At 54.6% G+C, this 12,612-nt stretch overlaps 1 protein-coding gene across 4 annotated transcripts; it reads right to left on the bottom strand.

The window, feature by feature from the left end:
* Positions 1–2,130: 2,130 nt before the first annotated feature.
* On the bottom strand, positions 2,131–11,262 carry LOC137356727 (oocyte zinc finger protein XlCOF6-like). Of its 4 annotated transcripts, none has more exons than XM_068022452.1 (5): positions 11,204–11,262; positions 10,000–10,559; positions 8,530–9,120; positions 5,865–6,497; positions 2,131–3,859 (listed from the first exon to the last, which is right to left on the bottom strand). In XM_068022452.1, the coding sequence occupies exons 2-5, from the start codon at positions 10,540–10,542 to the stop codon at positions 3,773–3,775; spliced, it is 1,854 nt and encodes a 617-aa protein (XP_067878553.1). In that variant the 5' UTR covers positions 10,543–10,559; positions 11,204–11,262; the 3' UTR covers positions 2,131–3,772. The 4 variants fall into 4 exon arrangements, with proteins under 4 accessions (XP_067878553.1, XP_067878554.1, XP_067878552.1 ...); XM_068022453.1 differs by lacking the exon at positions 11,204–11,262 and adding an exon at positions 11,036–11,166; XM_068022451.1 differs by lacking the exon at positions 11,204–11,262 and adding an exon at positions 10,648–11,008 and having other exon boundaries at positions 5,865–6,494.
* Between the last annotated feature and the right edge of the window lie 1,350 nt (positions 11,263–12,612).

The following is a 12,612-nucleotide window of genomic DNA, read 5'->3' as shown; positions in this document are numbered from 1 at the left end:
CGCTCCGCGTGTAACGAAATTCCTCCTGAATTCCCGGTTGGATTTATTAGTGACTATCTTATATTTGTGGCCCCCAGTTCTAGTCTCCCTTAGAAGTGGAAACATTCTGTCTACATCTGCCCTATCAAACTCCTTCATAATCTATCAGGCCACCTTTACTCTGCTCTTTTCCAACCTGTTCACTCTACCCTGCTAGTTAAATGCCCCTCCATTCTGGTAACATCCTCCTGAATCTCTGCTGTACTATCTGTACTGTGAATACCAATGTGAAGTGTGACCAAGGTTTTATCTACAATTAACGTCAATTCCCTGCTATTGTGCTCTACTCCCCAAATGAACCCCAGTGCTTTCATTGCTCTCCTTATGGCTGTGTTAAGCTATTTTAAGCAACTTGTTCCTGGGTTATTGACTCTGCTGCTACTCTCTCTCATTTAATCTGCTACCTACTCAGAAAAGTGACCTTCCTGTTCCCCTTACCAGAATGAACCACCTAGCACCTTGTTATATCGAACTTAATTTGTCACCCATTCGGCAAGCCTGCTTATGTCTTCCTGTAACATGATGCAGCCATTATTAACCGCACCTCCCCATCTGGTATCATCTGCCAATTTCACTGGCATTGCCTGAATCCAGATCGCTTCAGTTGATGTTGAATGCCAGTGGTCCCAGCTCAGGAATGAGCAAGACATCAAGAGATCTCGGGCTGGAGGAGGTTACAGAGATATGGGGGGGGGGGGGGGGGGGGGGGGTGCATGGAGGTGTTTCAAAATGTGACAGAAACATATTCATTTCATCATATGGGAAACTACAGTCATAGAGAGATACAGCACTGAAACAGGCCCTTCGGCCCACCGAGTGTGTGCCAACCATCAACCACCCATTTATACTAATGCTACATTAATCCCATATTCCCTACCACATCCCCACCTTCCCTCAATTCTCCTACCACCTACCTACACTAGGGGCAATTTACAATGGCCAATTTGCCTATCAAGCTGCAAGTCTTTGGCTGTGGGAGGAAACCGGAACACCCGACGGAAACCCACACGGTCACTGGGAGAACTTGCAAACTCCGCACAGGCAGTACCCAGAACTGAACCCGGGTCACTGGAGCTGTGAGGCTGCGGTGCTAACCACTGCGCCACTGTGCCGCCCTACTTGAAACTTTTTTTTTACTGGACAGAGCAAATAATGCGTTTAAAAAGAAAACAGCTGAAAACATGGTTGCACATTTGCATTCTGAGAGACTGTTGAATAGCGAGACAATGGAAGTGCTCACTGATTCAATTTGCAAGATGGGTTTTATCATTAGTGATAATCAAGAGACACTGAGTGCCATTGACTTTGAGAGATAAAACTACCCACCAAGTATGTCTGGGAGGCTCTGAAATGCAACAACCCACCCCCCATGAAGTTGTTGTTTCAAAAAGAGATGGTCACGTGATCTACCTGCTGGTAAGACTGGGTTTTATTGAATTGTGCCTCAAAGGAATTCGACTTCTACTGGACTGGCAGAAGGAAAGTCTCTTTGTCTCTCTCTCTCTGTCCAACAAAGTCTCGGGTGGCATTTGAGACTTCAAGACTATAGACAAAGTCCCTCTTTGGTACCAGAGAAACAAGTCTGGAATTGCGCACATGGCCCCAACGAGGACTCCCAGACCTGAACTTCAATCAAGGACATAACATCAAGGACAAAGGACAGTACCTGTATTCCATTTACTACGAACTCTACTTCTTTCTCCCCCTTTGTATCTATTTGTGTGCCTCTGCCTCTCGTATGCATGCAAGTGCAGTTTAGTAATTTTAACCGGGTTGGAGTGACAAGGCTGACAAACTTACATCTTTCTTGTTTTAAACTCAAGAAAACCTGTCTGATTGGTTCATTCGCGATTACAAACTTGCACTGAGCAAAGATTCACGGGGTGGGGTGGGGTTAAGCTAAAAATCACTGTGACTTAAAAGATAAACCCTGTTACAGCCAAACCAGGGAAGGGGAGCCCGAGACCCCTTCCTCACCCGGTTGTAACACAAACAAAGACGAGAGTTTTAAAAATTGAGGCACTGCCAGATTAGGAATCAATGTAGGTCTGCAAGCAGAGGGGTGATTAACATCAACATCAAACACAATGATTTGAGTTACACAATTTCTTTAATCACTAAATACATGAGGTTAATTCCTTCTACACAGCAAACTGTCCACAATATTTTACTCATGCTGAACCGTGGGTCTGTTTGATGACTGCACTTGGGCCTGCCTGTTGTAGGAATTTATTAACAGTTGTTCAGACTTTCAGAACCAGCCAGAGCCCAGGGCAATGTGCCCAGTCCGACCAGACCACACGGTGACTTTTTTTCTTTCGTGGGATGTGGGCGTCGCTGGCCAGGCCAGCATTTGTTGCCCGTCCCTAAATATCCTGAGAAGGTGGTGGTGAGCTGCCTTCTTGAACCGCTGCAGTCCGTGTGGGGGTAGGTACACCCACAGTGCTGTTAGGGAGAGAGTTCCAGGATTTTGATCCAGCGACAGTGAAGGAACGGCCGATATAGTTCCAAGTCAGGATGGTGTGTGACTTGGAGGGGAACTTGCAGGTGGTGGTGTTCCCATGCGTCTGCTGCCCTTGTCCTTCTAGGTGATACATGTGATAGAGGGAGTGAGTGTCGAAGGTGGTGGATGGGGGTGCCAATCAAGCGGGCTGCTTTGTCCTGGGTGGTGCCGAGCTTCGTGAGTGTTATTGCAGCTGCACCCATCCAGGCAAGTAGAGAGTATTCCAGCACACTCCTGACTGGCGGTGGACAGACATTGGGGAGACAGGAGGCGAGTTACCGCAGAATTCCCAGCCCCTGACCTGCTGTTGCGTTGTATGGTCAATGGTAACCTCCAGGATGTTGATAGTGGGGGATTCAGCGATGGTAATGCCATTGAATGTCAAGGGGAGATGGTTAGATTCTCGCTTGTTGGAGATGGTACAAATGCATATTGTGATGTATTTTTAAGTGGGGAGTGGGGGCACGGGGAGTGGCCAAGACCTTTTCACAGATGGTGCACTTAAACAACCCTTGGGTGTGAAGACAAGAGAGGAATACCTCTCCAGCTGAGAGGATTCTCTGAAGTTACTCTCACAGTCTGTTCAAACAGGTTCTCTGGGCCCGGTGAGTGATGGGTGAAGTGGAGGCCTGGCCCGTTAACGCTGTTCGGACAGCGACTGCCCTTTGTTCTCCCACCTGCTGCTGTCCTGAGTCAGGAGTGGGCTCTCCCCGCCAACCACTGTGAAGCAGAGTGAAGCGGGTCCGTCTGGTTTTATTCTGGGTCGCGGTTTAATACTAGGGGGCGAAGAGCGAGCGTGCGGGACTAGAGTCACATGTCGGCCAGACTCGGGTAAGGCGGCAGATTTTTCATCCTTGAAGGGCATTCATGAACCAGATTTATTTATTTTTTTTAACGACAATCGGCCACTTTTACCGAGAGAGACTTCTACATTTCAGATTATGTTGAAATAAATTTCGCCATGCTCAGACTGACACAGAGGGATTTCAACTCCTGTTCTCCGGATTGGTCCCGAGAGGAGCGTGTGTTGGGAAGTGTTGACATTTCCTCAGGTGCGGCTGTTGGCTAAACCCCTCATTTCCCAGTGAGCAAGTCCGCAACCAGCGGTCACAACGGCGCCCTGGAATCCCTTCCCGCAGCCCGATCTCTCTCTCTCTCTCTCCTGCTTGGCACCTCCCGGGTGTGTAGACAGTGATCTGAAGCGGAGAGGGGTTCAATGCTGGCTGGTGTTCACGGTCCAGTAATCACATCTCTGTCTAGCCGGGGGTCGATGTCTGGCGCAGGGCTGTCGGCTGCCAAGTCCCCACCTTTAACACACTGCAAGAGATTGTGCAGAGAAATTGGCTTCAGTGCGAATGACAAAGCTCAGCCCAACCGAGATGGGGGAGATAATCAGATTAAAGACCGCGCCCCCCCCCCCCCCACCCCCCCCCCCCCCACCACCCCCGTCCCGAACTCACTAGCACACAACTGGGCTATCTGAAGACTGTCGCGAACATATGTGCCACACCCCCCTCCTTCTGGCATCCCTCCGAAAGGCCTCGGGGAGGGCGGCCGAGAAGCAGAGAGCAGGGCCGCCCCACCCTCTCCCGAAAAACCGCCCAGGCAGAGGGCGCAGCGGAATCAGCGGCAGCGGATTCCGATTGGCCGCGTGCGTCTGGGGAAAACAAGCGACGTAATTAAAGCCGCACGCGGTGGTCGGGGGGGGGGGGGGGGGTGTCTCCCAAGTGTGCCCCGTAAGACCCGAGCAGGAGTCAGCCATTCGGACCCCCGAGCCTGCTCTGCCATGCAACAAGGTCACGGCTGATTTTCTACCCTAACTGCACCGTCCCGACTGATCCCCAAAATCCCTTAGACTCCAAGTCTATTTTTTCCTCAACTCGAGGAAATACAGGTCTAGTCTACTCAATCTCTCCTCATCGCACACTCCCTCCCACCCAGGAACCCTCGACGACAAGTCTATCCTCCCTTAGGTACGTAGACCAAAACTGTACATCGTCCTCCAGGTGTGGTCTCACCACAACCCTACATAGTTGCAGTAAGTCATTTCTCTTACATGTTTATTCCGATAAGTAGGTGTTGCTTCTAAGCTGCCCACCGGGAAAGCTCCCATTATTGCCCTGCTATTGAGGGTACGTTGACAACACTAGTGGCAGTTTGCTCTTTCCCGGTACTGTGCTGGTGGCCACTCCCTTGTTGGTCCCCGGCAATCCCAGGAGTTAAATCCCTGGAATTTAACAAGTGACCACAGGCACTGAGAGTTCGGAATTCTCCAGGACACCGGACATACTGTTAATATTGAACAGCGAGCGAGTGTAGACAAAGCCATGTAATGTTTTGCCTAACCATTTAACACTGTCGCTCCACATTCTCACTTGCATCCTCTGCTTCCCGTCCTGCACCAGCACACCTCAGCGGACTTGCCTTCGGTCAAACTCTTCCCCCCCCCACCACCACCACCCCCCCCCCCCCCCCGCAGACCCAGAGGCTAGAAACCCTCAAACGCGGACCCACCTTCAGCAGACTGCCCCGGGGCAGTGAGGCTGAGTTTCTCTCCTCTCCTGCTGAACTACCACTGGGTGAAGGATTCACTCGCCCGCTCGCCCTCCACCACCCGTCGGCTCGCTTAGGTCTCAACTGATGGCCTGCTCGCTCTCTGCAGCCAGCTGTGTCGCATCTACCCCGGCCTCCCCCTCCAGGGAAAAGCAGAGGGCCAGGAACCAAATACAGGGCCGGGGTTGGTACTTCCATTGGAGGGGGTGGGGGGGGCGTTAATGGGACATCGCCTGTCACCTCCTCCCGAGAGCGCGAAGCACAAATCCTGCCGTTCCCACCCAGCTCGTGGGGCTCCGCATCCAACTGGAGCTGCGGCTTCCTCTGGGACTTGGCACACGCCAGCTGTGGAACGTAACGGCGCCCACGTCTACACTGAGCCCCGCTTGTACCTACTGAGGTATCGAAGTGGGGCACGGCTCCACAGCCAGGGAAAGCCCTCTGGTACCCCCACCCAACTGGTATTACAGCCCTCCCATCCTGGACTGGGCACAAGACTGAACGCAAGGCATTAAGAGGCAGGAAGAGAAGGCATTCAGCTCCTTGAGCCTGTTCCACCGTTCAATGAAATCGTGGCTGGTCTGTATCTCATCTCCTGCTTTGGTCCCTTCATCCCCTTAACCCAAGAAAAATGTATCAATCTCAGTTTGGAAATTACCAGCTGACCCCCCCCCCCCCCCCACCCCCCACCCCACCAGCCTCAACCGTTTTTTGGGGGGAGAGAGTTCCAGATTTCCACTCCCCTTTGTGTGAAGAAGTGCCAGTTTACCTCTCCTACCGCTCCCACATGCAGCAGGCGGTGAGCCTCCAGCTCGGACTCCCTCAGGAAGCCTTCGCCGCAGAGGGGGCAGCACCAGGGCGGGTCCAGCGCGGCGGCGTGCTTGCGCTGGTGCTGCCGCAGGCTGGGCGGGTCGATGAAGCCCTTGCCGCAGGCGGGGCACTTGAAGGGCCGCTCGCCCAGGTGGGTGCGCTCGTGGCGCCGGAGGTTGGACTGCTTGTTGAAGCGGCGCCCGCAGGCGGAGCACCCGTAGGGCTTCTCGCCCGTGTGGGTCAGCTGGTGGACCAGCAAGGTGGACGACTGGCTGAACTGCCGGCCGCAGGCGTGGCACTTGAAGGGCTTCTCGCCCGTGTGGGTGCGCTCGTGCTGGCGCAGGTTGGAGGGGTCGATGAAGCCCCGGCCGCAGTCGGCACACTTCAGCGGGCGCTCGCCCGTGTGGGTCAGCAGGTGCATCTTCAGGCGCGAGTTCCGGTTGAAGCTCTTGCCGCACTCGGCGCAGATGAAGCGTCTCGGGGCATCCGGGCGACGCGGGCTCGACAAGTCGCTGGCGCCGAGCAACGGCTCTGGGGGCTGGTGGGCAGAGTCCGGCGGGCGCACGACCGTCACTGGGGGCAGCAGCACCTGCTGGGTAAGAAAGGACACGCTTTACACTCCCGACACATAACAACAGAGCAGGAGGGAGAGTGGGGGGGGGGGAATGGCGAAAGGGACTTTCAACCTATTCAACGCTCACTGACAACCTGCATTTACATAGCGTCTTTAGCATCGTAAAACATCCTACAGGAGCCTAATCAGTCCAAAAAACAAAACTGGCAAGAGGCAAAAGGAGGAGATACGTGGACAGGGGTTTCGTTGAACGAGATCTGACCCCGAGCTGCGTAAGGAGATATAAGCACAGGAGAGGAGAGACACAACCCGTGCGTGGGAGATGAAATGGATGGTGCAGGAAGGTAAGAGAAGCAGAGCACGCGGATCGAGAAGCAGGTCGATGAATTCCGAGAAGGCGTGCGATGAGGGCGTTAAAAATAATTGCGGGGACCTTGACGTCTATCCCCTGGGACAGAGTGGGGAGGCGATGGGTGGGAGGGAGAGGACAGGGTCAAACAAGCTTTGGGTTAGATACAGTTCCTGAAAGAGGGAGGGAAAGTGAGGGAGGAGATAAACTTTGAGGTGGCTGTGGGTGATATTGAAGGGCAGCTTGCACCCCTTACTGCTTTCCTCAGAGCTCCCCCCGCTTCTTATTTTCAGCTGGGAGACTGAATTTGAACATTCTTTCATCCCTTCCCATTGACTGGGAGTACGTCTCCCTCTTCCTGATCATGGCAGTGCGGCCAAGGAGCTGCTAGGTGACGCCCCTTGCACATCCCGCCCCAGCCCCCCAACAAATCTCCTTTGAAGACGTTAGATCTTGGGATTAATGTTTCATGGGCGACCCTACCATGGAATCTGTGGTCTGTGAGACCCTGTGTGAGCTGACCTCTGAACAGATGGCTTGTCGAATGTTCTATTAAGCGCACGGACCCTGATTGCACAGATTGTTTCTTTTTCTGGAACAGACTGTGAGGTACTGGAACAGACTGCCCCAACAGTAATTGGAACAAAAACTTGGGGGAACTGAAAATGGTTGGAACCAGATAAAAAGGAGACAGAGCCATCCAGGCTCAGATGGCAGGAAGGTGCATTTTACAGGTAGGTTGAAGAAAATGAAGACTGGATCTAGGTCTAGTTTCTGTTATTTTAGAGGAACTGATTAACCAGATTTGGCCATGCAGTGCACAGGTAATACTGATGGATTGACGTCACCAAGCCTGTCATGAGCGGAACTGACAAGGTTCTGGAGAAGTGTGCCATTTTTTTTGTGACGACCGTACCTGTGGAGTTCAGAATTAAAGGAAAACTGCGGTCAGTCGGGAAGACAGGATCTGGAGACCCACCTGAGGAATTTCAGACTTTTGAAGAATTGAGAGACTGTAATTTGATGCCATACTTGCCGAGTGGACTGCCCAGTAAATCTGCGAGATCCATCCTTGTTGTATCTGATAGTGTGTGTATGTGTGTGTGTGTGATTAAGACCTTGACCGTGTTTTGTCTGGTAGTTCACGTTTAATTAATGTTGATTTTGGTTTGATCTTTAAAGTTAGAAAAGTGAAATTCTGTTCATTTGGTTTTTTATTGGGGTCGTTTGGTAAATTCGGTTCTTTTGCTTTGTTGGTCTCCACGGGGATCATTAGCACAGTCCCTCCCTATTCTGGTTTTAAACGCATAAGGCGGCACCTCCCTAAAGGCTCGGGGTGTCGGGATCGGCACTGGAGCGTGCTTGGCACCCAGACACCCCCCCCCCGGCCTTCTCAGCCTCGCACCGTCAGGGTGGAAGAAAAATATAAATTTCAACCCGCAACCCCCAACCCGCAAATGCCAGCCTCACTCCATCTCTCGTGCTCTTGCGGGGTAGGGCTGTCGCCACCAGTGCCAGCTTCTTGTGCCATTTCGGCTGGGCTCCTTCACTCACCCGGTATCAGTGCCACTGAGGAGACCAGACTGTGTTCAGCCATGCGCTCTAGATAACCTTCGCCCCTGATTTTTTATTTTAGCGGGCGGGTTAACACAATGGTTTTATCGGCTAAGCTTGTAAACAGCAAGACGAGCCGCCACTTACCTGATTGCTCCTGTTCTCCGCTGGAGGTGAGGCTGACTCCAGCGTCAGGCCCTTCCCGTGCTGAAGGGCCCTCTCGGCCGCGTGCGTTCGTGCGTGCAGGCGGAGGCCACTCGGATCCTTGAAGGCCTCGCCGCCGGGGCGGCAGCTGAGGGGCCGGCCGCTGGCGTGGGTGCGCCCGTGACGGCGAAGGTTGCACTGCTTGTTGAAGCTCTTGCCGCAGGCCGGGCACTTGAAGGGACGTTCACCCGTGTGGGTCAGCTGGTGCATGGCCAGGGCCGAGGACTGGCTGAACCCCTTGCCGCAGGCCGGGCACTCGAAGGGACGCTCGCCCGTGTGGGTGCGCTCGTGCTTGCGGAAGTTGGAGGGGTCGACGAAGCCCCTCCCGCAGACCGGGCAGGTCAGCAGCTGGCGCTTGAGGTGTGAGCCGCGGTCAAAGCTCTTGACCCGCTGCGGGCAGCCGAAGCATTTCTGACCGTCGTGGAACTCCTGGCAATATCCGGAGCCCTTGGAAGTGACCCCGTCCTGGGACATCCCTGTCGCCTGAAGGAGAGAGTCTGGTGGAGGCAAATTCTGTATCGGGATCGTTGACCTCTGGAATGGATAAATCAGAAAATATAGAAGTGTTAGAGTGAAGTGCTCCCTCTAACTGACCCTTTGCTTCTTCGATCTCATTGCAATTTAAGTTGCCCATGGTACGTTCTCCCCTATCTCACCTGGTGCCACCTTCTCTCCCCTTTATTCCTTGCTTTATATTTGCCCACTTCCAAACTCCTCAAAAGCAAGGTGGTTTACTCTCAGTAAGAAGCCTTCCCCTTATAGACAGGGGCATGACTGCATCATACCCTGTTACAAGTTGCAGTTTCTATAGGCTTGCACCATCACCGGCCTCTCCCGTAAGCAGACCCCCAGTCCCTTACGTTCAGGAGTTTGCCCTTACAGCCCAGTCGCGCACAATAGCACGGGGCCTCCCGTCAATGCGTACGGGATCCTGCAGTGACGCAGAATGTACAGCACGGAAACAGGCCATTCGGCCCATCTGCTCCGCGCTGGTGGTTCTGCTCCACACGAGCCTCCTCCCACCCCCCTCCTCATCTCCCATCAACATATATTTCTATTCCTTTCTCCCTCGTGTTTATCCAGATTCCCCCTCTGCTATTCCCCTCAACTGCTCCCTGTGGTAGCGAGTTCCACATTCTCACCACTCTCTGGGGAAAGAAGTTTCTCCTGAATTCCCGATTGGAATTATCAGTGACTGTCTCATATTGATGGCTCCCTAGTTCCGGTCTCCCCCCACAACAGGAGGAGGCCATTCAGCCCTTCGGGCCTGCTCCAACATTCAATACGATCATGGCTGACCTTCGGCTTCAACTCCACTTTCCCGCCCGCTCCCAATACCGCCATTGCATCCCCTCTCGGAAAATATATCATTCCTCAAAACCCAACTGGGCCGATCGTCTGGACCCGACGCACCTCATTCTCTCTCCGTCTCCTCTCGGCCACGTGGAAGAGTTTGTGAATGCCCAGCGCTGACCTCTGTTTGAACCTCCTGCCGCACATGCCACACTGAAGGGACCAGTCGGCCATGAGGCCGTGTTGATGCTTGGGCAACGGGGAGGGCTGGCTGAGCTCCCGGCCGCAGTCGGGGCGCTTGTAGGGCGGTGTGCCCAGGCGTGCCAGCTGTCGTCGGCAGGGGGCGGCCGGGGGGCAGGGAGACGGGCCGCTGGTCAGGCAGGGGCACGGCCCCTCTCCGCTGTGGGCGCGCAGGTGGCACACCAGGCCGCACGGGTGGGGGGATTCCTTTCCGCAGATGGGGCATCTGAACGGCCGCTGCTCTTCGTGCACCGACAGGTGCCGCTCCAGGTGGGAGTACTGGTTGAAACTCTTGCCGCACTCCGAGCAGATGAAGCAGTCCTCCCAATCCTCGGAGCTCTGCTGACGTTCCCGGTGCTTGGCTCGACTCGGAAGCATCCCCTGCGGCTGAGGGTGGCAGGTGGGCTGGTGACCATCCTCCATTGGGGCTGCAGAGGCTCCTGGGACAGAGAGAGAGAGAGAGAGAGAGACAATGAGATCACTGTCACCGGCTACTGGGGACTCTCTTTATCTTTACTAAAAACGAACCGCATTTCGATAGCATCTTCCACATCCTCAGGACGCCTCAAATCGCAACTGTGAAGGAGGGGGGAGGGAGAGAGAGAGGGAAGGCCTTGCTATGGGATCTTGCTGTGTACAAAACTGCTTGCTACATTTCCTTACAGAGGAAACCCAGGCAAACTGTGAAGATAGTGAGGGCGTGGGGGTGGGGTGGTGGCGGGAAGGGGCAGGCCTTGCTGTGGGATCTTGCTGTGCACAAAAATGTTTGCTACATTTCCTTACAGAGGAAACCCAGGGTAACTGTCGAGATAGTGGGGGGGGGGGGGGGGGGGGTGAGGAGTGGGGGTTGGTGGTGGCGGGAAGGGGCAGGCCTTGCTGTGGGATCTTGCTGTGCACAACATGGCTGCTATCTAACCTGCTCAATGGACCCAGGGTTACTGGGCTGAGCTGCTGGATGAGAGGGGAGGAGATGGTGGTGGAGAACCAGACCCGAGATGACCCTAAAGCGGCGAGACCCCGGCTCCTGGGACCATTTCCCCCCCCCCACCACCCCCCTCTCTTATCCGCCGCCATGTCCACTGACCTCGCCAACCGCGACTCCCTCTCTCTCCCACCCCGGTGACCGCTCCCTGACCGGCAGCCGCGGCGGCCAATCAGCGCCAAGCGCGGGGAGGCGGTACTTCCGCCGGGGGCGGGGCCGGATCCGTGACGCGAGTGCCCAGCCGGCCGACCCCCAGTGCCGGCGCCCGCGCCTGCGCGTCGGCCCCCCCCCCCCCAAGACAAGACGGGGCAAAATATCACCGTTTTGAAATGGACAGACAGCGGCCGTTCCCCTGCCCGCCGGCTCCCCGCCCTGTATTGCGCTCCCGGGAACAGCCGACTGGCGTCTCCGCCTGCGTTAAAACCCACCTTAACGGGCAGTGCCGCAGCGCCTTTAATGTCGGCGATATTACCCATAATCCGCAGCGCCGCTGCAAGCCCCCTATTCCCTCAATGGTGCCCTTGGCCAACAATGAGTGTGGGCATTGGGCAGAGGCGGGGTGGGGAGTGAGAGGGACAGAGAGGCCTCTCACTCACTACTTACAGGGATCAACTCAGATGGAGGTCGCAGGTGGACCGTCCATGTGATAAGGAGCAGGAACTTCCATAAAACCAATGGCTGATCCTCGGCCTCACCTCCACCTTCCTGTCCCATCCCTCGATTCACTTAGTTTCCCCCCCCCCCCCCCTCACCATTCCCCTTCCACCATCCCCACCCCAACTCCCCCCAATCCTAGACTCTCCAGCCAGGAGGAATCAGCCTCCCCAGCAACTAATGGATGGGCGAGGAGACGGGATCGAACAGTCGATATTGGCCAGAAGCAGAGGTGGGGTAGGGGGATGGAATTGGTGGCCGGGAACAGAGTTTACGGAGGGAAGCAAACAGTGGCAATGGCCCAAACAAGCCCACTCCTGCCCAGCGTGACCTGCTGTGCGGCTGCACCCCAACGGCCTCCGAAATCCACCCCTCTCCCACCAACCTCCTGGTCACGGGACGGGATAGAAAGGGACTAACTAAGCGAGATGAAGGAGAATTTATTTTTTAACGCAGCGAGTTGTTGTGATCTGGAACGCGCTGCCTGAAAGGGCGGTGGAAGCAGATTCAATAGTAACTTTCAAAAGGGCAATTGGATAAATACTGGAAGGGGAAAAATGTGCGGGGATGTGGGGGGAAAGAGCAGGGGGTTGGGAAGAGTGGGACTAATTGGATAGCTCTTTCAAAGAGCCAGCACAGGCACGATGGGCCGAATGGACTCCTCCTGCGCTGAACCATTCTATAAAAATATGGAAGCTGTGGTTTAAAGGAGAACAGAGGTGATATAACAGACGCTCCGATCTCTGCTACCATTTTATTGAAAGGATGATCCCACCTGACATCTCTGAGCCTTGAGCAACAACAGCAATCTGCATTTATGTAGTGTCTTTAACAGAGCAAAAAGTTCCAAGGCACTT

This window comes from Heterodontus francisci, chromosome 46, assembly GCF_036365525.1.
Source record: "Heterodontus francisci isolate sHetFra1 chromosome 46, sHetFra1.hap1, whole genome shotgun sequence".
NCBI classification, from domain to species: Eukaryota; Metazoa; Chordata; class Chondrichthyes; order Heterodontiformes; family Heterodontidae; genus Heterodontus; species Heterodontus francisci.
This window is presented reverse-complemented; position numbering and strand designations above follow the sequence as displayed.